Source organism: Emydura macquarii, unplaced genomic scaffold, assembly GCF_026122565.2.
Source record: "Emydura macquarii macquarii isolate MOO-44397 ecotype Brisbane River unplaced genomic scaffold, CSIRO-AGI_Emac_v2 contig_302, whole genome shotgun sequence".
In the NCBI taxonomy this organism is placed as follows: domain Eukaryota; kingdom Metazoa; phylum Chordata; order Testudines; family Chelidae; genus Emydura; species Emydura macquarii.
The window spans coordinates 366,196-392,027 of record NW_027130439.1 but is presented as its reverse complement, the minus strand read 5'-3'; the positions used below and the strand labels follow the sequence as shown (position 1 = coordinate 392,027).

Here is a 25,832-nt window from a genome sequence, read left to right as displayed (position 1 = left end):
TAGTCATTTCTAAGTCCTTCTGCTGTTTAACACAACTGTCTCCATAATGCTGTGAGACAGGTGGAAAAAACACACCAGGTTTCCATCAATTTGTACCCCCCCCCAATGGGAGAAGTTCCTTTCTGACCTCCCAAAAGCAGCAATCAGTCAGATCCACAGCATCCTAAAATACACAGCTCCTACCCTAAAACTACAGAGGAGCTGGGCAGACTAGCTAATATGGAGTGAGAGGCTCCAAAAGATCCAGGCAAAGGTTTAAATTAACAGGGTAAGGGAGAAGCAAGAGGCCAATCAACTCCCATCTCACTCTGTCTGGCCAGTGGGAGGCATAGAAATCCTGGAGGAGAAGGAGGCCCACCTTTTGTGTTCTGGTGTGTATCTCCTGCCCCCTGCACTCTCTTCGCGGTGGCTATCCGCCCTTAGCAGATTTCCTACCCATTGTGTCAGGTGTGTGGCATTTGCATCAGTACAGCTTAACCCTTCTTGAAATAGGAATAAGCTGCAGTGGTGAAAATCATTGCTTCTCTCTGTTTATCCTGTGTAGCTTGGGGTTTGCTCTGTTGCAGCTACACTGGTGGCAAATCCCCACTGTAGACAAAGCCAAATGCTTTTGACCTTGTATGAGCAAAGGCTATTGAGGTGAATATGGGTTGTGGGATCTTTTGGACAGGGACATTGGATGAAATCCATTGACTTGAATGGGGGTCAGGATTTCATTTACTTTCTTGTATTTCGCTGCAAGATGCCATGTACATCAGTAGCATTTTGTAAATAATTATCTAGCAGTTTTCAGCCCATCATGTTTCATTTATGTGGGATGAATAACAATACATTTCACTCAATCTTATACCTTGCAGATTATAAACCTGAAGTTAACTTGCAGTTGGATGAAGGAGGAGTATCAATGAAAACAGACATGAGTTTGAAAACTGAGGTAGTTACTGAAACATTGGAAACTACAAAACCATTAGTATTGGTGCTACCAACAAGAATATCATGTGAGGTAAGGCCTTTCAATGCTAAAAAATTAGGAATAAATGTTACTCTTCTGCCCTTCCTCCTGCTACAAGCTCCTCCATAGCATATCAGTCTATAGGGCAGATCACAGGTCTGGAGCAGAAATGAGAGTTTACCTGCAATGGGAGTTAGGCTGCCTGTGTGTCACATCCACGCTGGTGTCAACAGATCTGCAAACTACTACGGATTTGGGACAATCTTTGCAGGATTTTACTTTTGTTAAAAATTGTTTGGCAGATGGTGTCAGATATAATTGTGCTTCAGCATGTTTCATTGCAATATGAAGGAAAACAGTAGTCAGGAAGTTTCTCAAAAGATATGAAGTGCCCCTCAGTCAGAATCAATTTTGGAGTGGGTGGACGTGTGTGTGTATGCAAACATACAAATACTCATTTTTTAAAAATCAGCACCGTATGTGAGAAAACACAAAAAAATGAAAACTGTGTAAAGGATGCAACCTCTGGGGCCCCGTCCTGCAGCCCTTAGACAAGCGAGTGGCCACAGTCATATGTCAGGGTTGAAGAATCTGGTCAGTAATGGCATGTCAGAGAAGTGGAAGGACCGTCGCACAGCTTTTGCTGCTGTGTGACAAATAGGCTATTCCATGCCACTGAGTAAGAGGTTACTGATTACAGCTGAAAATCAGATGAAAGACATGCATATAGACAAAAAACTAAGAATGTATTTAGCTTAAAATTTTTACTATTTTGGAAAACTCTTTCGGTAATCAGCACTGATGAAATCAACAGGGCTCTACATAAATTACTGTCAAACCTATAGAATTGAATAGAGAATTACAGTTAGTACCCTTTAAAAAGTGTACTTTTGAGAAATAGTGTTTATCCCATTTCCCCCCCCACTCCCCGCCCCAGCCCGATTGCGAGTATTATTATAAACAGTAGAAACTCTGCTGTTCTGAAAGGTCCCTTCATGCACAGTGACCCCGTCACATTCAGAAGGGAGATTATGTAGTGATATAAAGTATACATTTTGTTTTGAAGGACTAATAAAGGGATTAAGGATGAAATTTAGTTCAGTTTTATCTGATCTGAAGGGTGGCAAACATAGCTCAGTGAATTGTGCATAGTGAATGACGTACCATATGACACTTGTTCTGGTCTTCAAAGAACACTAGCATGTGTGTACATTTTCCTAGTGAAAAATCTATAAAATTTGCCACAAATCAGTGGGCCAAGTTCAAAGGTGTCAAATAGTGTAACATTAAAAGTCAATATGACAGTGGGAGTCCGCATGAGTGAGTATAAACTAGTGTCACTTGCATACAGAGAAGGTTGAATGGTGCATGGAGAACAACTAAAAGGGAAGGGTGTAGGACGACATAACATAAATTAGTGAGCTTTTTTTATTTTATATACCTTCTTGTTAGTACCGTTCCTTGCTATAAGTCTGCCCGTAACATTTAAAGTGCACTAGCTTACACTAAAACTGATTTATATTCCCTCTGAGGTGCATCTTACGTCACCTAGATCACCTTTGGACTTGGCCCATTACTTACTGTCGCTCCCTAATGTTCTCTGTTGAAATTCACCCTTGTGCAGAGGGTCAGCAGAAGACCATTGTACTGCTGAAGTTCCTTACCCATGAATCCAGTTCTGAGGGTTTAAGTATGTCTTAAGTAGTGTAGGGCTCCCCTGCATGAGGTGAATTTCACATTTTCTGGACTGGAAGTGAATAGTAGATTTTAGCCTCACACTGGAAAGAATTTCATTATATATCATTTTAGTAAACAGAGTTCAAACTATTACAGTAATCCTGTCACTCTTTTACTTAGAGAAACATAAGGATAATTTAATGAAATAGCTTCAGCACTGTTATATAACAATATTTCAGGATATAAAGCTCTTGGTAGAAGAACTTTTCTTGCAACTTGCATTAAAGCATATAATTTACATTTTATGGTTTCAATGTAATTTGGTGGAAGGCTAATGGGAGCATATTTCTAACTTTATAGAACCCTGGTGAAATATTCATTCTTTTGAGAGATGAAATAACTGAAACTGTAGAAATTGAGTTCATAACAGACAATCAACGAATTAGGACACAGCCAGCCTTTTGGAATCAGAAGGTCAGGTGCATGCAAGCTTTAGGTAAGAGAACATTGCTGTAGCTCTAAATAAATAGAAATATTTTGGTCCTGGACTCCCTTCACTGGTCATACAATAAGTAGTTTCACTTCCCATCAGAATCTATTATTATTTTGTGTTTCCTGTGTATGGGTTTTGCATATAGAGCATTATTTTTATTAAAACACCAACAAGGGCTTATGATTTATGGGAAACTGGATTTTATTGAGTTGTTTTTGTGTGGGTAAATGGCAGGTGGCAGGCTTTAAAATGTCATTGATTAGTCACAGATTAACATTCTTAATAAATTCCTGCTATAAAATGCAAAGCTAAAATTCTTATTACTGCATTAGGTTTAACAAGATGTTTTGTCTCTTACTTTATGCAGTGAGGTTGTTTTTTCTTTTTGTCCATATGCCTATCTATAATTCTTACTGACATCTGAGAACATTTCCTTTCTTTGCTGTTATTTCATATCCATCCCATTTCTGTATATTACTCAGTCTCCCTTGGTTTCTCTGGGTTTTTTCAATAACTTTATCCATAATTTTAGCTGTTCTATTTTCTTATTTTGCCTGGAGCATGATAGATAAACAATATGACAACATTTTCATTTTAACAACTTCAGAAGGCAGAGGGGATGGCCACACATCCCCCAATTATTGGACTAGAGATGTGATGGAAATATTCAGCCAAGTGTTCAGGGCTGTTTACCTCTTTGTTGCATGCTGTGAATTCCCAAAGGATAGTATATAATATTTTATTTTTTTAAATATGGTAATACCACATCATTTAGGAGGAAAACACTTAAGGTACAATTTTCAATGTTGGCTGCCTGAAGTTAGGCCCCGAATCCATATTTAGGCACCTAAGTACGGTAAGTGGCTTAATTTGTCCTCTTCCCTTGAAAGAGCCACCACTGGCCTCCTCTCACTGGGGATCATAGATGGCTTGGTAGAAATCGCTGTACTTAACGTTTGCATGGTGCTTTCAAAGGGCTATATGGACACTAATTGATCCTTTTGATACCATTGTAAGGTTAGATGAGTGGTATTATCCCCATGTTACAGATGGGGAACTGAGGCAAGGAAGTTGTGGTTCACTCAGGAAAACATGGCAAGTTATTGACAGTTGGGATTAGAACAACAGCTCCTGGTATCCACCTCTCTGTGAAGTCCATTCAACGATGGAGGTACTTAAAGATGAGGTTGCAAGTTGTCTGATTTATCCATATGCTTGAGAGCGCTTTATTACGAGGATGGCTCAATGGGGAAGTAGATGGTAATATGAGCTGGCTGTGCTTGGCCCATTTTGGTGATGAGGCACGTTTCAGAAAAGACAAACTGAAATTCACATTGACTGTATTGTGGTGACTCCTCCAGGCTCCTGGGGACATTATTGGGTGAGGGCAGATGTCCATAAGGGATATAGATTAGTAAACACAAAATACAAATCATAACTAATAAATTCAGTGTTTCTTTTTGTCCCAAACCAAGGTTAGATTTTTGTTCTATTGGAGCTTTTAAATAATTTTTTTTTGTCATCCCAGCAGAAGCACTGGTTTCCCTCCACCATCATTTAATTTAGCGTCTTTGTTATTCCCCACCCCCACCCCCTCTGCCCATCAAAAACCTAGAATGACTGAAGTACAGGAATGCCCATTTGCAACAAGGATCCAGCTGATTTCATTTTAACAAAGGAAAGTAAAATGAGTTTGTGCTTGTTACCATTTAAGTGAATTAAGATGATGCTTTCAATTAATCTGAGTTTCTTTGACTCTCCATTTCTTCTCTGTCTTCAAGTTTGTTCATTTTTATTCTTTTGTGGGGAGAGCTAGAATGTAGTTCTGCTGTTGGTAGGTACAGCAGGATTCATGGCACAATGAATACCAATGAATTATAAAATGTACTCATAAAGAGGACTCATGCGGCATACACAGAGCAAGTTGTTCTGAAGTAACAGACTACACAAATACCTCCTTCCTCAGCTTTCAGTAGGTAAACAACTAGATGGAAGTAATTAAACTAATTTCTACAAAACCCAATTTTGAGAGACATGCCTGCAATTAAGAAAAATGTTTCAAATGATGAATAGCAAATCTGTAACTTGTAATAAATGACTAAACCTTTACTTAATTTGTAGGCAGAAGGAAGCTGATTATAGATCATCAATCTTTCAAAGGGATGGTTGAAATGTGACGCTTGCTGTTTTCACTCTTTTCTGATTTGGAACAATACATAGCTATATTTTATAAGGATTTACAGATATGTATTTTGTTGCATTTTTGTGTTAAAGTGAAGGACCTGAATTAAAAATTATTGCATTGAAACATCTGTGAAATGAAAATCTTATTCATTGCCTTTTACGTGTTTTTTTGTGATATTTCTCTGTTCTTTTACTTACTCCCTGAGACCTCCAGTCTGACATTATAAAATGTTTTCAGCTGCAGTTTTTGTTTGTGTTTTATAAGATTTTCCTGCTGGCCCTGTAAATGTAAATGTCTACTGTGAGGGAGTCATTAAGGCCGTGACACAGATTGAATACTACACTGCAGTAGAGGAGATTGAACGCACATTTAAAAAAGTGGCTGATCCAATAGCTTTTGCTTGTCAGGTAAGTTGACCTCTCCATTAAGTTAATAAAACAGCATTAAAGTGCCAGTATGAGATCGTATACTGTGCTATAAAGGCTATTTTGATTGAATAATAATGAGCAATGGATCAACAAGAGATTAGGAAGAAGCCAGTCTTTGAGATGTCTAGTTGTAAACAAATCAGACAAGTGAAAATGAATTATCTCTATTGAGCTATTATTACTTGTTTGTTGACGATGTTGTTTAATGTTTACACAATGACATACATATGAATGATTTTTTGCAGACATAACTCATTGATAGAAGTTTATTATTATTATTTTCATCTATCGCAAAAGAGAAACTGTGGAGTCTGTTCTGAATCAAGGGAAAATATCCTTAACTCACACAGTGTTTGGGGGTTGAGGAGGGAGTGGAAGAGAGATTTGGACCACAGCATATCCATTCAACAGTCAATAGGATTTCTTTTGGACTGGTATTGAAAACTGAATGCTTACTATGTGTGGAAAGCACTAGCTCATTATGCATATACAGATCGTATACAGCTATTCAGTTATCACTCATGAGATCTGCTGGTTGCCATGCAGATCTTTGCATGTGTTTAGAATTCAGGCTTCAAAGCTGGACTTCATACTCAGCGCATCGGACTGCAGTACAAAGGCTCTGCAGCATGAAGACTCCTTTACCAACAACATGTATAAAACAATAGGGAAAGAAAGCAGACTTTGGAATGGACAGAAACTGAAATATCATTTATTCAAGGGCTGGTAGTTTGATAAGTTTATATTATATTATATATATGACAAAGCAAGAACAAAAAACAAATCTGTGTGTGTGTAATGTCATTTTCTTGTGACAAATCTACCTTATCTACCACCTAAGGCATTACACTTATAACAAAAGGATTAATAAAAATGATACATTTCATTATTAGTGTTCTGTTTAAGCACAATGGTACATTCCTTCCAAAACACAATTCACTTTTATTCTTGGAAAAGAAAAGAAATGAAAATAAAGTGTATCTTATCCTGACAATGCATCTCCTACAGTCATTACAAAATCTGGCATTCTTAAATCTCTAAATTAAAGGCCATCTAAAATGGCCTTCATCTGGATTTAATTTTCTCTTTAAAGATGAGGGTGTGAGACTGAGACTACATCTACACTACAGTGTAGTCGGCATAACTTACCGCTTAGGTGGGGTGAATAAATCACAGAGGAATAAATCTCCCCCTTGCTTGATGTAAGTTACACCGACATAAACGCTAGTGTGAACAGAGTTTCTCCCACTGACATAGCTACTGTCACTCACATGAGCTGCAGTAGTTAAATCAATGGGAGTGCTTTCTCCCGTCAACTTAGAGCTGCATCCCACTGTAAACTTTAGTGTACCATTCCCTAAGTTTAAAAAAAAAAAGTGAGCTTTCTATAATACCTATAGTATATTAGATTTTGTTCATTGGGTTGACCCTTCACCTCAACAATATGGCTAAAATTCAGTAAGACACAAAATTTTAAATAATATTCAAGTACAAATTGCAGTTTTTTTTCTAAGCAGAACAGTATGAGCACTAGGAAATACAGCAGTAGTGTTTTAAATGCCAGGTATATTTTAATGATCTCCTAACCTTTACTCACCTGAATAATATATAGGAGAATACATTTAGAGCAACTGTAGGCCTGGCTATTTAGTTTTATTTGCTGAGGGTTGCTGTTGTAAAAGTAAGTCACTGCCAAGAGACTTTTTTCATAATCAGTAAGTGACACTATCCATATCATGGCTATGCTGTGGGAAAGTATGACAATGGGAAATCTGTTTTGTGGTGATGTTTTTAATGATGCACACCGAGCCATAGAATAATGTAATTGCACTAGCTAAGCTATTTCCCACAATCTTTCAAGCTCCTTTAACCTCTTAATATAGCAAAGCGACAGCCTTCTTAAAGTTAAGGTTAAGATGAGTTTTCTCTTTAAAGCTTGATTCTTCTAAATTCTCTAAAATCTACACAGTTACTCAGTTTGCCTTGAAGTTTTGATGTGCCTCAGGGGAGCGCAGGGTCTGTTAATGGTCCAAATGTGGGGCCATTTGAACAATGGGTTCGTGAGATAAATGCCCTGGAAGAGAAAAACAACAACATCTTTTCTTAAAATTCAGAGATTCTGACAACCTTTTTAGTTTACACACAGGTCAATCCAGGGTTCAGATTATTGGACCAGGATCCTGCAAGCTGCATTATTTTCTCTCCTAATAGGTTACACTGAGCATGTGTGAATATAGGAGTTAACAGGATTGTTATGCTGGTTGGTTAGCACATGGTGAAAAATAGTGGTCTTTCAAATCTGACCTCCACCTAGTGACAGTTAATTGAGTCCTACCCTGGGGCAGAAATCTGGAAGAGGGGTGGGAAGTTTATTATTCAAATCCATCTGTCAAGATTAACACTGTTTTGGGGTTTTTTTTTTTAAGTGAATATTTGCTGGCAGGGAAGAGGTGTTTTAGGGTGTGGAGGAGTGGGGGAAATAGGAATGAGAGGGGTTTGGGGCTGCAGCAAGGGAAGGGGGATAAATGGGGTTGGGGGGTAGTGGACGTGAGGAGGGTTGGGGGACTTAGGTGACAGAGGGAAACTGGTAAAGGGATAGATAGGAGTAAGGGGCAGGAGGGCTGAAAGAGAACAGAGGCAGGGGCACCCATCAACCCCACATTTTCCCTTTCTGTGTGTGTGGCAGGAACTGGGGGAGATCTGAGCCTCTTTCTCTGCCCCCTTTTATGTGAGCTGGGAGTCCTTGCCTGCTATGGGTGTCTGAGCCTTAGTCCCTGTCCCGTGACTGTGCCAGGGTGTGGGGAATCTCTGCCCATCTATGGAGGTGTGATCTCCCCAATTCCCTGTTGCCCCTACTTGCCCCCACATCTGAGTCAAGACCTGGGGAATCCCCCCCCCCCCCCCCAGCCTCTCTCTGGGGGGAGTTTAGAAGATGTATGCTTGTAGCATGCACTAAGAACAAATGGCTGACATTGGAATGCAGATCTGAGAAGGGATATGTTTGACACACATCAGAAATTCTCCTGCCCTGGGGGAGGGGAGGGGAACACCCACAGATCTGAATGGTGCGGTTCACACATCTCAGAGCTATTGTTTTAGGCTCTGTTCATCCACATTGGGTAGCCTTTCATCTGAGTCTTCTGAGAATATCTCATTGAGACAAATAGGCTACTGCCAAACACCTCTTTGAGCCGGCAACTTTGAAGTTTGAAACCCACCCTGGGCAGAAATCTGAGAATGAACTATAAGCATTTGGAAAAAATCTGCCTTTAACAAAGGGTTTTTTTTAGTTTAAAAACACCCCATCATCTGAGTACATTATTCAGAAGATGAATTCATTATTCAGAATATTCAGAAGATGCTGAAACTATTTTTGAAAAGAAAATAAATTGCACGTGTGAATTTTCATTAGAAGAGAGGACTGAAGAGGGTTTTGTAGCTGCAGTGTGGGATGGGTGAATTATGGGGTCCTAAATGGGAATGGGTGTTAGGTGAGTGAAGAGGGGCTGGGGGGGCCAGGTGAGAGGGGAGGAGAATATGAGGGGTAGCAGAGGAAGTTGGGGTTTTATGAGTGGAGAAGGGAACTGTCAGTCCTAAATTCTCCCCTCTGCAGGGGTCTGAGCCCCTTTGCCTGCCCCCATGTGTCTCAGAAGATGTGGGGTTCCTGCTCCTTTTGGGGTGTCTAAGCCCCTCTCCATGCCCCTCCATGTAAGTGGTGATCTGGTGTGGGGCACTGAATGTAACTGAATTTAAATATCTGAAATCCAGAAAAGGAGTAGGTAAGATACACATCATCCAGTTGTGGGATCTGTCCAGTGTGTGGGGGGAGGGGCTGACTAGGGCATGGATGGGGAAGCAAGCAAAAACAAGGGCAGGAGTCCCAGCTGGGGGTGGGTAGCAGGAGAGGGGCCCAGCTCCATGTGCATCTCAGATTACATAATCAAGGTACGTGTGGTTTTCCAGTAAACTTTTGCCTGTGATATGGGGACACAACACCAAAGTGTGGAAAAGAGAGACGCACCATTTTTCCCTCGCACACTTAAAGTTATTGTAACAACCATGAAATAAAACCCTCAAGGTTTTGGAACATAGACCATAAATTTCTCTGACTGGTTATCTTAGCAATTACACATTGTAAGCATTTCAAAGCTTGACCATTATTCCCATTCCACTAGAACAAAATGTCCTTGAGGGGACAGGAACACTGAGGAATCCCATGGAAGCCATGTGCCCTAGTGGAAAGGCCACTGGACTAAAACTATTTGTAGTTTTACCACAGGCCTGCTGGGTAACCTTGGGCAAGTCACATCACCTTTCTGTGCCTCAGTTTCCCATCTGTAAAATGGAGATAATGTAAAGTTCTTTGGGTTCTCCTGCTGAAAAGCACTATATAAAACAAGGTCTTTTGATTATTATTTAGCCATGGAAAATGTGGACTGCAAACCTAGGTGAGAACTACAGCTGCCTAAATGACCACTAACTCCTACCAACAAATGTGTCTCTCTCTAGTTTAAAAACACTAGGAAATTGAATGACAAAAAAACTTTAACACAGAGTTAAGGTGACAGCTCATGCCCTTCCAGAATGATGACTTCAGCAAAACTCAAATTTCTGAAAACCAGGAATACAGAATTAAGGTAAATGCCCATTCAATCTGTCCTCTTTGTGCAATGCCCCACGACGCCCATAACACTCTGCCTCTTCACTGTGATGGACAGGTGCTGCTTGCACTTGGCCGATGTTCAAACTTTGAGTTTAATCCCCTGGCAGAATACTACACTTGTAAAAATCACTTCTTATGAAAAAACAAAACAAAAAACAATTCTTCATACGTTTCTCCAACCCAGTCACACTTACACACAGGATTCCATCTAAGGCTATGCTTTACCCTACTCATCATTAAATCCACAGATGCTTTCATATTTCACGTCACTACTAACAATACCCTCTGGCAAGAAGACCCTAATGCCCTGCTGCTGATACAGTCTACATCTTTCTATATTGAAATGATGAAGAGTGGAACCTCAAGGCACATAAGCATATCTTTCCTTTGATAACACACACGAGGTACGCCGAGGCAGATCTCATATCACAGTCACAACTCTGTGATGCTCCTCAAACTAAACCACAGAGCTCCTCATATCACAATCACAGCTCTTCCAAGCTGTTCCAACTTATTCCTCCATCATTCAGTACAGCTGTCCCAGTGGCTATTGTCAGCTCTAGCGGGACAGTTAAAGTTGCATGGGTGTTTACCGTTACTCTGTATTTCCTAGTTTTCAGAAGTTTGAGTTTTGCTGAATTTGACGTTCGGTAATAGCTTGTGCTCTTCCTGGGTAACCTTAACTCTGTGTTAACAAAGCGTGGCAGCAGGATACAATGTAAGGGTTCAGTTAATGGAACATCATCTAAATGAGCCTTAAAAAGAGATTCATATAAGGAAAACCAAAATACAGTTTAGGAAGATAATTAGAATTCCCATCAAGTAGCAGGAATACTTTTATTTAACCAGTATAATTAAAACCTTTGAGACTAGCATTTTATCTACAAAGGTATCCTGGGGCAATAGCAGTTTATCTGTGCAGAGTAACAATCAGACACAACATAAAACAAATTAAAGTCAAATACAAAAGCTTACAGCAATTATTGATCAAAGAAACAGCAATGTGATCTTAAAGAAAAGTTCAAGTTTCTTCTGAATTTTTGAGATGTAGCTGCTTGTTAAAATCTCTTCATGAATGCAAGTTAGTCTAATAAAACATACGAAGGATGTCAGGTTTGGATAATATACTTTTATGACATTGTTTCCTCCATTGCTGACCTTTCAAATTATTTTTATGTGATGTGCATTAATGTCCACTAAAAAAATAGGGTTAGAGTGTTCAATTCATTTTTACTGTTGGCCAGATCGGAGCATAATTTCTGGAGATGACAGGTTTCAGTAATACTGTACTGCTAAACAAAATTGATTCACCTCTTTAGACTGGGGTCAAAAGCCAAAATTAGATTAAAAATTAAGGCTGATTAAAACTTCTTTAACAAAATGTTTTTTAAGATTAAAATCAAAATGTTTTGTGCATAAGTGCCTTTTTTCATATATTTCTCAAATTTTTATCAAAAGATTATTGAAAACATTATCAAAATTCTATTTAATAACAATACAATAAAATAAAATATTAAAACATTGAGAGATGTTTTTTAAAAGGTTTAATTTTAAACCCTTTGAAACGAAACAACTTTGAAATTTTACAAGAAAATAGGTTTTCAGTGTTGGATGTCCCATCTTGCTTTAGTCTTTATCATAATGATGAGTGGAAAGGACTTGGTATCGAGGTATATGAGAGGTGGGGATTGCTAATGGTTTAATTATAAAAGTGGAGGATAAATTCATATAATACTGCATTAAAGAAGCTCTCCTAGAAACGTATCTTGTTATACTCCCTATGTAGAGACATGATCATATGGCTGTTATGCTTCATAATTAGAGTTCTATGCCTATTTCATTATATATGTTTCCTTAATTTATGATTTCAACATTCTGAGTTATACAGTTTATTTATTTATTTTTCCTATGTGACTTTCTACTAATACAAATATTGATCTACTTATTTAGATTTTTTTATTTTAAGATTTCCTTTGGTTTTAGAATAAAAATGGAAACCAGTTGCAAGTGCTTGACATTGAAATTGTGATGCTTCTGTTAGAGTAACTTTGAATATCTCGAGAGGTTTAGGAAATCTTCACATCAAACTATTTGAATAATATTTCTAGCTTTTGAGACATTTGATATATCAAAATATGTTTTCATCATAAACATTCAACATGATTCCACTTACAGTGTGTGTGGGGGGAAGAAGGAGGGGCAGAGGAGAAGAAAAGAAAATCAGCTCCAGCCATCTCTATAAAAAATCATATGAAATAGATGTGACTTACATGCTTCTATCTGTGATGAAGTGCAGAGCCTCACATGCACTCTACCCACAAATCCATTTCCTTTGAGACTAATTTAAATATTTGACTCTTATAAACAACTTCAACAGCTGCCATTTAAAAATGTTTCCTTCTCTTCCTCCAAATGTGGAATCCCTGCTCAAAATTATGATAGCTCAGAATGGAAAATGGGTAAAATTTTCAAAAGTGCATAAGTGATTCAGAATCCTAAATCCTATTTTCAAAAGTGACTTAGACACTGAAAGTCAATGATATATAGAATATATTGTCTGATACATAGAAGATATTCAAGTATAGTTCATCTGTATGAAAATGTGACTTTTGTAAAGCTGCCAAAGTCAATGAGAAATATGCCAATCTACTGGATAAGTATGGGTTGCACAAATTAAGGGCCGAATTCTATTAACATTTATTAATGAAGACAGGTTCTGATTCAGGAAAACACGTATACATCCCTATTCAGGAAAATATTTAAGCACTTCCTTAACTTTAAGCATGTGCTTAGTTCCCATTGACTTCAATGAGACTTGAAGCGCACACTTAAGTTAAATACATGCTTAAGTACTTTCCTGAATCAGGACCATAATGCTATGGGATTTCATATGGTAGTAAGCACTAAAGGCCAGATCCTGGGGCGTAACTAACTGGCAGATCGCACAGGTCTGTGTGCAAAAGTGTCTGGCCAAGAGCTGCACTAAAACTGGCAGCAGGGGTTGAGGGGAGAGCCCCTACATTGAGTCTTTGCCACTGGAAGATGACCTTTATCCTTGTTAGGCTGCTCAGGTTGGCTTTGGAGCCATATTCTGCTAGCAGTGTAGTGTAAACTGGCTTCATTGTACTATAGAAACTAGTTCTACCTTCAGAAGTATTTGCAGACCCTAAGCAGCTTAAAATAGTGGTTTGGGGCATGATGGGATAAGTTTTAAAAGTGTCTTTCTGAAAATAAAAGTTATTTAAATGTACAATGCTAGTAAATTATGTAGAGAGAGAAATTCTACACATAAGCGTGGGGCTCCATAGATTTCAATGGAGTACTGCTATCTGGCTTAATTTTTTCCCTCAGTTGCTTTTGCAACACATTAATATTCTTTTCTGCTATACTGTGGTTCTTCTTTTTTTGATTCTTATTAGAACAGTTAGTTGATACCTTATTTTCCATATACAGAAATGAATTTGTAATAATTCAAAGCACCAGGTTATAAATTAAAATATATCCTTATAGTTATGTAGTTACATTCATTGTATCCAGTACTGAATATGGGTTTTCCATTCTAAAATAGAAATCAGTTTCACTTTACAAGGAAAAAACCCAGAAAATGACTACACTTCATGTCTATCAAGATAAAGTGTGGGGATCTCTCTGGACTAAGTACAGTGTTTTGTAGGATCCTTTCGCAGTTGCAAACACCTGGCTGCTGTTTTAGTTTTGCTTCTTCTGAAGAGGCTATCCCTGTGGCTGATCTGTAGGTGTTTTCAAGCTTTGTTTTCATTTAGTAGAGCATATTTTTATGTATGGTAGGGAACACTCAGAAATGTTCCCTCAGTGCAAGGTTCATCAGCTGCCATGCGTCTGAGGGTACATCTGTACTGCAGTCACAGATGTGATTGTAGCACGGGCTGGCATATCTGCACTAGCTTTAATCAAGCTAACATGCTAAAAATAGCAGCGAAGATGTAGCAGCACAGACTTCACAGGGGGTTGTACAAGCATCCTGTGAATCCTTGCTACATACTCACTTTGTCAGCCTGCATTGAATCCCCTACTGCCAGATCTTCATGGCTATTTTTAGCCATGCTAGCTAGATTAAAGCTGGTGTGGGTATTCCAGCTGGTGTGGCAGTCAAACCTCCAAATGCAGGTAGCTCTATCCCCATTAACTTATAAAGTGGTAGCTGGATGTGTAAATGTCACCCTTCAAAATGTTTGTTACTTTAAACATTATATAATGTGTCGTAAGCCTCTTTGTTTGTTTGAAATGCCTCTCTCAGAAATCATTTTAGGACAAATAATAGGGATGAGCCCTTCTCCAGGGTTTACGTGGATGGAGAGAACATTCAAGGAACTTTTGTGCAGCTTGCTTGCGGACTTGCCACAATTTCTCTACAGTCTCCTTGGCGCCTCAAAAGTGGCAGGGAGAAAATACATCTATGGGCCCTGCTATTCCACGTGCTTTTCCTAGCCAGCCCACAGAAGTACTATCTGTATGAGGAAGAGCAGACTGCACAGTCCCCACTATGAGCCAGGCTGCAGTGAGGCACGGTTGCTTCTTCAGCCTCTTAGAGTATGGTGTAGTGCTTGGATCATTGCAGCTAACATAGCTGGATTCCTGACATGATTCAGTGCAGTATAAGTGTCTCCTCTAGCTAATCAATGTGCCAGTCAGATAGTTTCGCCATAAGACCACTAACACTTTCCACACAGTTACCCCTGCTCCTTAGACATGTGTAGCTGCTTTACACTGTGCCACTGGTGCAAAGTGGTCCTAAAAGTGATGTAACCAACCATCGTAGCGGGGATCCCCATTTGGTGTCGAGCCAGCATGATGTTTCATCTATGTTCCTCTTCACTTGGGTCAGACTGGGGAGCATGCTCCCTTGTGATCCCCAGCTGCAGTAATGGCGCTGTTGGGTCTGTTGGCAGCTGACATAAATTAGAATAGCCCACAGGCTGCTCTAAATTAGGTCAGGGTATAGGTCCAGTGCAGTGCTGAGCCACGAATAAGAAGAAAACAAAGGTTTCTTAAAGGCCTTCCCATCCTCTCCCCAATCCCTCTGCATTTAGTCATAGCTAAGGCTTGGTGCCACAATGTCCATTTTCCCTTATTTTGGTCAAACTATCTTGGTCCTCCTATGTCAAATTCCTTCTTTTTTGTGGTCTTTCAAAAATAAACTAATGAGACTGAGCTTATGTTTATTTTGTTCATATCCTTTGATTCACCATCACTCCAAGGACATGATTAATAATACATGCGCACTACATCCACTGAATGTTTCTTTTATCTTCTAACAGGCTTTCAAGTTTTCTTCTGTGGAGAAGCTTGACAGTACTCTGACCTTCTTATTGAAAAGCAAGGTGTCTGCTTATGAGTTCAGTATTTTCCCGAATGAAGAGCTCCATCAACAAGCCAGTGAGTACATTCTCATATGCATTTATTTGTACGCTACTGTTTTAGTAATTGCCTATTTAAGACAAGTTTTGGATGTACAGTGATTATTAGTGACATGCAGAAGCCTTCATTCAGGATCCCAACATTTTAAAATAACTTATAAACTACTGTCACATTGTTGTCACTTATGTTATCTAAAAATTTGTGCATGTTATCTGTGTTTGACCATAATTATGAGTTTAATTTCAAGCTATGGCTACTGGTTATGTAACTGGAAAGATAGGCAGTAAGAGATATACACCAATATTGAGAAGACAAAAAGAGAGAGAGAGAGACTAGATACATTTGCACTATTTTTTAATAATCATTCTCCTACGATTCAGATTTTAATTTAATTTTCCTAACTACTGTTGGGTTGCAATGGTACAAAAGACTGAGTGTCTGAAGAGGATAGATGTGTTTGAACCTTAAAATTGTATTAAGCATTTATACACTGTGTTAGGAAAATTGGGCTTAAAAGTTTCCATTATTTTAAAGGTAGCCCATAAAAAAAAATCTCAATTATCTACAAAACAGACACATAGGCTCCATTTAACTGGTTCACTGGGATATCAACACAAACTGCTATGTAAAACCCCAAATCAAAGTCTTGGTTGAATTCATTTAGCCATTTTATAGTCCTGACAGTTGAAAATATATTGCAGTAAATTGATAGTCTTTCCTCAGTTTATGCTTCTAAAGTATCACTGTGGGAGTTTCCTGCATGTATGTCAGCCCTCAGTTTCTCCAGGAGCCTTGCTGCACAGTTAGAACCCAGAAAATGCAAGTTTTCTGTTTTCATACAACTGTCAAGTTTTGTGGGGTACAAGTTTGAGGCATCAAAATTATCCACAGGAAAATGTTTGTTTGAGTTAGTTCTTTTCTTCTCGTTTGGGTACATGGATTAAGGTTTTAGGAGAAAATACCTTTATTACCTCCAAATATAGTATCACATACTGTTTAGTGCCATTGATATTTGTCGTGTTAACTTGTATTTTCCATAATCACAGTCATGGTTACTCTGTTTCTGTCCATTCAGACTCTTTCTCTGTGGCTGAAATTCATCCCTCTGCAGAGGGCTCAGCACAAGGCCCATGCATCCCTTATATTCCACTTAGATCCTCAAATAAAGCTTATGTGGGATCCCATCCACCATGTGCTGGCCCTCCAGAGGGGTTGTGTGTGAATATTATTGAATATGTCAAGCACAGTACCTCTCCCTATTAGGCCACTGAATAAGAGTTTTGCCTGAGTAAAAATAGAAGGATTTGGCCCAGTGCAGAAGGGACCTACAGGATGCTATAGAGCAGAGGTTCTCAACCAGGGGTATGCGTACCCTTGGGGGTATGCAGAGGTCTTCCAGGGGGCACATCAACTCATCTAGCTATTTGCCTAGTATTCCAGTAGGCTACATAGAAAGCACTAGCAAAGTCAGTACAAACTAAAATTTCTTACAGTGACTTGTTTATGCTACTTTATATTTTATACACTGAAAAGTAAGTACAATATTTATATTCCAATCAATTTATTTTATAATTTATATGGTAAAAATGAGAAAGGAAGCAATTTTTCAGTAATAGTGTGCTGTGACACTTGTATTTTTACGTCTGATTTTGTAAGCAAGTAATTTGTAAGTGAGGTGAAACTTGGGATACACAAGACAAATCAGACTCCTGAAAGGGGTACAGTAGTCTGGAAAGGTTGAGAGCCACTGCTATAGAGAAGGTCCCTCTCCTTACCAATGTACAGGAATTCAGGCAAAAGTTTAGTCCTGAACTGCAGTGGGGTTTGCTCCTTTTGCTCCTCCAGTATCCCAGTCACTCTTGTATTCGTTGCTGTAGCCTGTTTGTCAAGGCCTGATCCAAAGTCAATGAAAAAACTCTCATTAATCTCAATGGAGTTTGGATCGAACTCTTAGTTTCTATGGGCTTTGAATACAAACACATCTTTTGGTTTAATTAATTTTTCCTCGAATGTTCCAGGTTCAATGTTTGCTTTATGCACTCGCATACAGAATGGGAAACAGCTGGCTAGGCAGTGGTGATGCAGAAAATGGTCTGAGAGTTATAGTGAATCACAAATTGCATAGGAGCCAACCATGTGTTGCGGTTGCAGAAGAGGCTAGTGGTGTTCTGGGATGTATTAAGAGGAGTGACGTATGTAATATGGAGGTACTTGTCCCACTCTTCTCAGCACTGGTGAGGCCTCACCTGAAGTATTATGTCCAGTTTTGGGCACTATCCTTCAGAAAAGACGTGGACAAATTGGAGTGTGTGTAGAGGAAAGCAATAAAAATGATAAAAGGTTTAGGAAACCTGACCATGAGGAACTGTCCTCTTCATAGTAGCCCTTAATATATTTGAAGAGTTGTCTATTGTTCTCCATGCCCATTGAAGATAGGACAAGAAGTAGTAGGCTTAATCTGCAGTAAGGGAGATTTAGGTTAAATACTAGGAAAGCTTTCTAACTATACGGATAGTTAAGCTCTGGAAGAGGCTTCCAAAGGAGGTTATGGAATCCCCACCACTGGAGGTGTTTAAGAACAGGTTAGATAAATGTCCGTCAGGGATAGTCTAGGTATACTTGGTCCTGCCTCAGCTCAGGGGATGGACTAGATGACCTCTTAAGAGTCCTTCCAGCCCTATGTAATCGCTATGTTGCCTCCAAGGAAGATAGAGAAGCACTCATACAACTTTATTTTAGTATGGAGAGAGTCCAGAGAATTTTTAACTGATCCCTTCTGAGTCTGTTGCAGGTCCCCCATCAGAGGCATGACTGAAGGATTAAACGTGTTGAGGCCTGGGGCATTGAAATCGAGACCCTCATTTTGGAAAAAGTCAAATTTTGTTAATTTTGGTTTTGTACTTTGCCATTCCTTTTTAATTTCTTCTAGCTGCCAGAGGTTCTGCCCAGGAACCCCTTCGTGGTCACACAGCAACCCTGCAAGTGGTCCCTTGCCTCAGTTTCCCTCTGGGATCCCCTGTAACTAACTTCTTGGAATCTTGTTCTCTAGTCTCACAGCAGTTTATTAACAAAGATTGTGCAAATATTCCATAACAAAAGTCTTAAAACAATCCATATCACACCTGTGCAAATAGATCTTAAAAATCTCATAACCTTTTGGGCATTATCATAACACATACCTAAGGCTGCAATGTTGGTATGGATATTTTTAGTGAAAGTCATGGACAGGATGCGGGAAATAAACAATACATTACAGAAACATACCCAGGGCTGGCATATGCACACCATAGAAATCCTAAGAGTGACAGAATTGTAGTGATCATAGGATCATAGAATATTAGAGTTGGAAGGAACCTCAGGAGGTCATCTAGTCCAACCCCCTGCTCAAACCAGGACTAACCTCAGCTAAATCATCCCAGCCAGGGCTTTGTCAAGCTGCAGCTTAAAAGCCTCTAAAGTTGGAGATTCCACCACCCTAGGTAACCCATTCCAGTGTTTCACCACCCTCCTAGTGAAAAACGTTTTCCTAATGTCCAACCTAGACTTCCCCCACTGCAACTTGAGACCGTTGCTCTTTGTTCTGTCATCTACTACCATTGAGAACAGCCTAGCTCCATCCTCCTTGGAACCCCGTTTCAGGTAGTTAAAGGCCTAGTTTCCTCAGTCTCTCCTCATAAGTCTTGTGCTTCAGCCCCCTAATCATTATTGTTGCCCTCTGCTGGACTCTCTTCAACTTGTCCACATCCTTTCTGTAGTGGGAAGCCCAAAACTGGACACAATACTCCAAATGCGTCCTCACCAATGCCAAATAGAGGGGAATAATCACTTCCCTCAATCTGCTGGCAATGCTCCTACTGATGCAGCCCAATATGCTATTAGTCTTCTTGACAACCAGGGCACACTGCTGACTCATATCCAGGTTCTTATCCATTGTAACCCCCAGGTCCTTTTCTGCAGAACTGCTGTCTAGCCCGTCGGTCCCCAGTCTGTAGCTGTGCATGGGATTCTTCCGTCCTAAGTGCAGGACTCTGCACTTGTCCTTGTTGAACCTCATCAGATTTCTTTTGGTCCAATCCTCCAATTTGTCTAGGTCTCTCTGTATCCTATCCTTACCTTCCAGGGTGTCTACCACTCCCCCTAGCTTAGTGTCATCTGCAAACTTGCTGAGGGTGCATTCTACCCCATCTTCCAGATCATTAATGAAGATGTTGAATAAAACCAGCGTCAGGACCAACCCCTGGGGCACTCCGCTTGTGACCAGCTGCCAGCTAGATATGGAGCCATTGATCACTACCTGTTGAGCCTGATGCTCTAGCCAGCTCTCTGTCCATTTTATAGTCCGTTCATCCAATCCATACTACTTTTACTTGCTGATAAGAATACTGTGGGAGACCGTATCAAAAGCTTTGCTAAAGTCAAGGTATATCACGTCCGCTGCTTTCCCCACATCCACAGAGCCCATCACCTCTTCACAGAAGGCAATCAGGTTGGTCAGGCATGACTTGCCCATGGTGGATTTAATTAATTAAATTAATTAATTTCTATATAGTCCTGAACTTGTTTCTTCAGCACTGAAGGATGTTCACCTCCTTCCCATTCTGTGCTGCCCAGTGCAGTAGTCTGGGAGCTGACCTTGTCTGTCAAGACTGAGGCAAAAAAAGCATTGAGTACCTCAGCTTTCTCCACATCCTCTGTCACTAGGTTGCCTCCCCCATTCTGTAAGGGGCCTACACTTTCCCTAATCTTCCTCTTGTTGGTAACATACCTGTAGAAACCCTTCTTGTTCCCTTTCATGTCCCTTGCTAGCTACAACTCAAATTGCGCTTTGGCCTTCCTGATTTCATTCCTGCATGTTTGAGCAGTATTTTTATAATTCTCCCTAGTCATCTGACCAAGCTTCCACTTCTTGTAAGCTTCTTTTTTGTGTTTAAACTCTCCAAAGACTTCTTTGTTAAGCCAAGCTGGGTGCCTACAATATTTGCTATTCTTTCTGCACATCACGATGGTTTGTTCCTGTGCCCTCAATAAGGTTTCTTTAAAATAAGCCAGTTCTCTTGGATTCCTTTCCCCCTCATATTAGCCTCCCAGGGGATCCTGTCCATCAGCTCCCTGAGGGAGTCAAAGTCTGCTTTTCTGAAGTCCATGGTCTGTATCCTGCTGTTCTCCTTTCTTCCTTTTGTAAGGATCCTGAACTTGACCATCTCCTGGTCACTGCTGCCTAGGTTGCCACCCACTTCTACTTCCCCTACCAAATCTTCCCTGTTTGTGAGCAGCAGGTCAAGAAGTGCACAGTCCCTAGTTGATTGCTCCAGCACTTGCACCAGTAAGTTGTCCACAACACTCTCCAAAAACTTCCTGGATTGTCTGTGCTCTGCTGTATTGCTCTCCCAGCAGATGTCAGGCTGATTGAAGTCCCCCATGAGAACCAGGTTCTGTGAACTAGAAACTTTCCCTAGTTGACTGAAAAAAGCCCCGTCTATCTTGTCCTCCTGGTCTGGTGGTCAATAACATACACCCCACCACGACATCATCCTTATTGTTCTTGCTTCTAAGCTTAACCCAGAGACTCTCAACTGGCTTATCTCCAGTTTCATACTGGAGCTCAGAGCAATCATAGTGCTCTCTTACATACAGTGCAGCTCCCCCTTTCACCCCTGCCTGTCCTTCCTGAACAGTTTATACCCATTCATGACAGTGCTCCAGTTGTGTAAGTTACCCCACCAAGCCTCGGTTATTCCAATCATATCATAGTTCCTTGACTGTGCCAGGACTTCCAATTCCTCCTGCTTGTTTCCCAGGCATCTTGCGTTTGTGTATAGGCACTTGAGATAACTGGCCAACTGCCCTACTTTCTCAGTGCAATTTAGGAGGCCTCCCCTGTTTCACCCTCCTCCTTCTGCTTCCTCCTGGTGTCCCACATCCCCACTTACCTCTGAGCTTAGGTCCCCGTCCCCCATCGAACATAGTTTAAAGCAGCGGTTCTCAACCTTTTTTTCCCCGAGTACCACTTGGGTCAGGTACAGTTAGGTCAAGTACCGCTTCACCTGACTGTACCTGGCCCGAGTAGAACTCGGTAAATTGGCGGGGTTGCGTGGAGGGATCAATGCCCTCCGCCGAAGCCCTGCCGCCGTTTGACCATTTTCGGCGGCAGGGTGGGTGGGACTTTCGGCGGCAGTGGGCTTTCTCGGCGGCAGCAAGGGGGGAGTGATCGGCGGCGGCACGGGTTCTCGGTGGCAGCAAAGGGGAGGGAATCGGCGGCAAGGGGGTTTCCCGGCGGGTGGGAGATTCAGCGGCGGCAAGCTTTTTTGGCGGCGGGGGGGGAAGAATTCGGCGGCGGCGGCGAGCTTTCTCGGCGGCGGCGGGGAGGGGGATTCGGCGGGGGGGGGATTCGGCGGCGGCAGGGTTTATCGGCGGCAGTGGGGGGGGGGGGGGATTCGGCAGCGGAATCGGTGGTGAGGTTTGCCTCGCGTACCACCGAGCCGTCTTCCACGTACCACTGGTGGTACGCGTACCACCGGTTGAGAACCGCTGGTTTAAAGCCATCTTCACTAGGTTAGCCAGCCTGTCTGCGAAGATACTCTTCCCTTTCTTCGTTAGGTGCATCCTCTCTCTTCCTACTAATCCTTCCTGGAACAACATCCCATGATCAAAGAATCCAAAGCCCTCTCTCCGACACCACCTGCATAACCACACATTTACTTCTGCAAGTGATCGATCTGTTCAAAGTGTCTTTCATGGCAGATCAAGGAGGCAGCCCCTTGGGATCTCTGGCTTCAGTTTAGAGTCTGGCACTTCAGAGCTCAAACAGCCCTTCCCACAGAGTTAAAGATGATGGGTTCACATGTACATGGGAGCTGAGGGGAGCAATAAACAGTCTTTTGTCCTCTGATGTTCCACAATGGTTTGTCTATGGGCTCTCTTTTGTTGGGCAGGAGATAACATCTCTGGTGGCAAACTAGTATTTCACACTTGGTAACGCTTCTCTCACTGGGGAGGGAAGGGTTTAGAGTTTCAGAGAAAACTTTTACAGTTACAGAGAAACACTGAAATATTACCTTAAAACATGGGGTATAGATATTATCAGCGAGATTATGAAATGCTAGTATATATCAGAGTCTAAACACCAAATACATTCTTATAAAATTAACACCTATTTTGAGAAAAACTAACATACAGGTGACCTGGTCTGGTCTCCAGCTATGAGGTTGTCAGTTCTTAGCTAATGCCTGCAGTCTAGGCAAGAGCTGGCATCTGGCCTGCCAGCGTCACACCTTTACAATAAAGAGTTATAAAATGTTGGTGTAGTGACTGTGGTAGGCAAGTAATCATACAGCAACAACTCACATGTAGCCCTGCTCACATCAATTAGAAGTTATTTTTAAGTACAAGAAAGCACTGGGAACCAGATTTTCAAAGTTATTTAGGTGCCTAAAGATGTAGATAGGTGTCTAGTGGGATTTTTTTTAAGCATCATCTATTAGGTACCTATCTGCCTCTTTAGGTACCTAAATATCTTTGAAAAGCTGGTTCTGGGTTACTCCCTATCCTTATACACTACTAGCTATCTAGTTAACTCTATTAAGCTGCACAACTGCAATAGCTTTAAACTCTGACCCCTACATGGTTGCTTTTAACCCCCTTCATTAGAGGGTGTGATAATGGCTAAGGAAAGAGGCTTTCATCTCTAGGTTAGCAGGTCAGGATTTAAACCTTTCGTGACCAAAAATTGTTCTCTTCTCATAGTTGTCCATAGCCTAAAGTGGACACAATAAGGGCATGTCTATACTACAATCTTAAATCGACCTGCCACTGCAATAATTACTGTGGTGGCTGATGTCCACATTATCTTCCTCCTGTTGGTGGTACGCATCCTCACCAGAAGCACTTCCACTGACTGAAGGGGAGCAGTGAATGGGCTGAGAGCCAAGCCTCTCACCTTTGCGCAGTTCCCCACCGGGAGCCCAGCTGTGCTCCTCCCCTCCCCCCCTCCAGTCTGGGCTTATCAGCCCCCTGCTTCCAATCAGGAGTGGGGGGAAAGCAGCCAGAGGCTTCACTCCTCCAGCAGGGAGATCCATGCCCAGAGTCTGATCGGCTGCCATGCTCCTGGTGGGGAACTGAGAGCCCAAGGGGCCGCCAGGTTCCCAGCAGCGAGATCCGCGGCTGGAGTCCAGTTGGCTGCCGGTGGGGAGTGAAGAGCCTAGGGGGTGCAGCCAGGCTCCGATGTGGGAATCTCCATGCAGCCAAATTCTCTGCAGGGAGCTGAGGAGCAGCGGGGAGTGGAGAGCCCGGGCGGCAGCCCAAGCCGGGAAACCCAGCAGCAGTCCGGCTTCATATACAGGAGCCGGCTTTCTTGTCAGTTTCATGCTGGAGCTGTGAAAAATGGAAGAGCTGATGTAAGAGTCACCCTAACTATACTGACATAAGTCCTATGCCTCTCATGGAGGTTGAGTTGTTATGTCAGTGTAGCAAGGCACTTACAGTGGCAGAACAAGGCTGTAATGTGTACACTGACATAATTAGGTTGACATAAGCTGCCTTACGTTGACCTACCTGTGTAGTATAGACCAGGCCTAAAGGAGGTCATTCTTGCTCTACAGCTTGTAAAGGTTTCAGAGATATTCCCTGTACTTAGCTTCAGTATGACAAATCTGCAAATTCAAGGATCGTTGTTTTCCTTCTAAAGCTTTGTGTGTTCAAATAATTATAGTACTTTGCTAAAATATACAACATAAAACCCCTTGTCCCTCATTTTAATGAGTTAAATACAGTACAGTAGAAGAGTTCTTTCAGTAAAACTTTTCTAATTTGAGGTAACAAGGAAACCCATTGCAAATTACTGAATTTTGTGGATCAGCAATTAAGTGAACAGATGCGATTTAAAAAAAGTAAGCTAAGAAGTGAAGTATATTTTGTGATGCATAATCCTTAGGGTATGTCTATACTGACGGTGGCAAAGTTGCTGCCGCCAGATTGATCTTTCTAGATCGATTGAGCGATCAGTGTAGACCTGCTCAATCGATCAGGAAGTTAACTGAGTAAAATCACCCCCTCAAGTAGCATAGTGCTGTGACTGTGTTCCCGTCGGCACAGTGCAGTGAAGACAGCACGCAGAAGGGAAGCAGAGCAGTCGACGGGAGTTACACAAGCTACTCTGCGTAGTTTGCATAACTCCTGTCGACTGCCGCTGAATCTCCAGGTAAGTGTAGACCAGGGCTTAGTCACTTACTTTGACCTTTGAAGATTTAGTTTTTTATGATGACACTTCACAGTATAATACATTTTATTATTATTTTTTTTATAACTATAACAAATTCTTAGCACAAAAGATCTCACTGTAGCGCTCTGCTAAATCTCTGAGAAGGGAGAATGCAAATTGTGTACGTATTAGCGAAATGTATGCAGATAAACAAGTGTCTACTGTACAGCTTGTGAAATATAGATATATTTTTATAAAAATCTAGCTAAATAGCATATACAATGTAAAGTGAAAGCTCTAGAACATTTTAGCCAGCCAATTGTTCTACATAATCTATATTATGGCAGCATACCGCTAATGACATAAGTGGGATTGCAGATAGTCCTATTCCCTCTTGCTTCAAGATTTGATCACTGCAAAAATTCTTATTGTAGCATAATTTCTAGTGGTCTATACAGAATCTTTGACTTCAAGAAAAGATTATCTTTTATTCAATGGGGAAAAACCCATATTTACTATTCAGATGTGGGTTTTCACCATGCCATTTAAATGAAAGGCATGTATAACTGGGGGCACTAGATACCAGCGGTAGCCATGTGACAAGGTATAAGCTTTTCCAAGTCAGGAAATCAAGACAGATCTCTTACCAGCACTCCTATGTGTCACACCTTTATTAAAGGTGGAGCTAAAATTCATGCCATGAAGAAAGTAGTTGGAGTCCATTATAAACAGAATTTACCTCCGCTTTTTCACTGATTTTTTTTTTTTTTTGAACCAGATGCCATGAAAAACTAGGGAAGGTGGAAATATGGAGGAAGCCTATTAGCACCTCCATAGTTCA

The 25,832-nt window shown here is 41.0% G+C and overlaps 1 protein-coding gene across 1 annotated transcript in view; it reads left to right on the top strand.

The window, feature by feature from the left end:
- BANK1 (B cell scaffold protein with ankyrin repeats 1) overlaps positions 1 to 25,832 on the top strand; it is a 211,844-nt gene that overhangs the window by 23,476 nt on the left and 162,536 nt on the right. The window contains exons 3-6 of the mRNA XM_067553845.1: positions 858 to 1,003; positions 2,990 to 3,125; positions 5,572 to 5,714; positions 15,696 to 15,813. Coding sequence (XP_067409946.1) covers positions 858 to 1,003; positions 2,990 to 3,125; positions 5,572 to 5,714; positions 15,696 to 15,813 — 543 coding nt within the window. The remainder of the gene's footprint in view (positions 1 to 857; positions 1,004 to 2,989; positions 3,126 to 5,571; positions 5,715 to 15,695; positions 15,814 to 25,832) is intronic.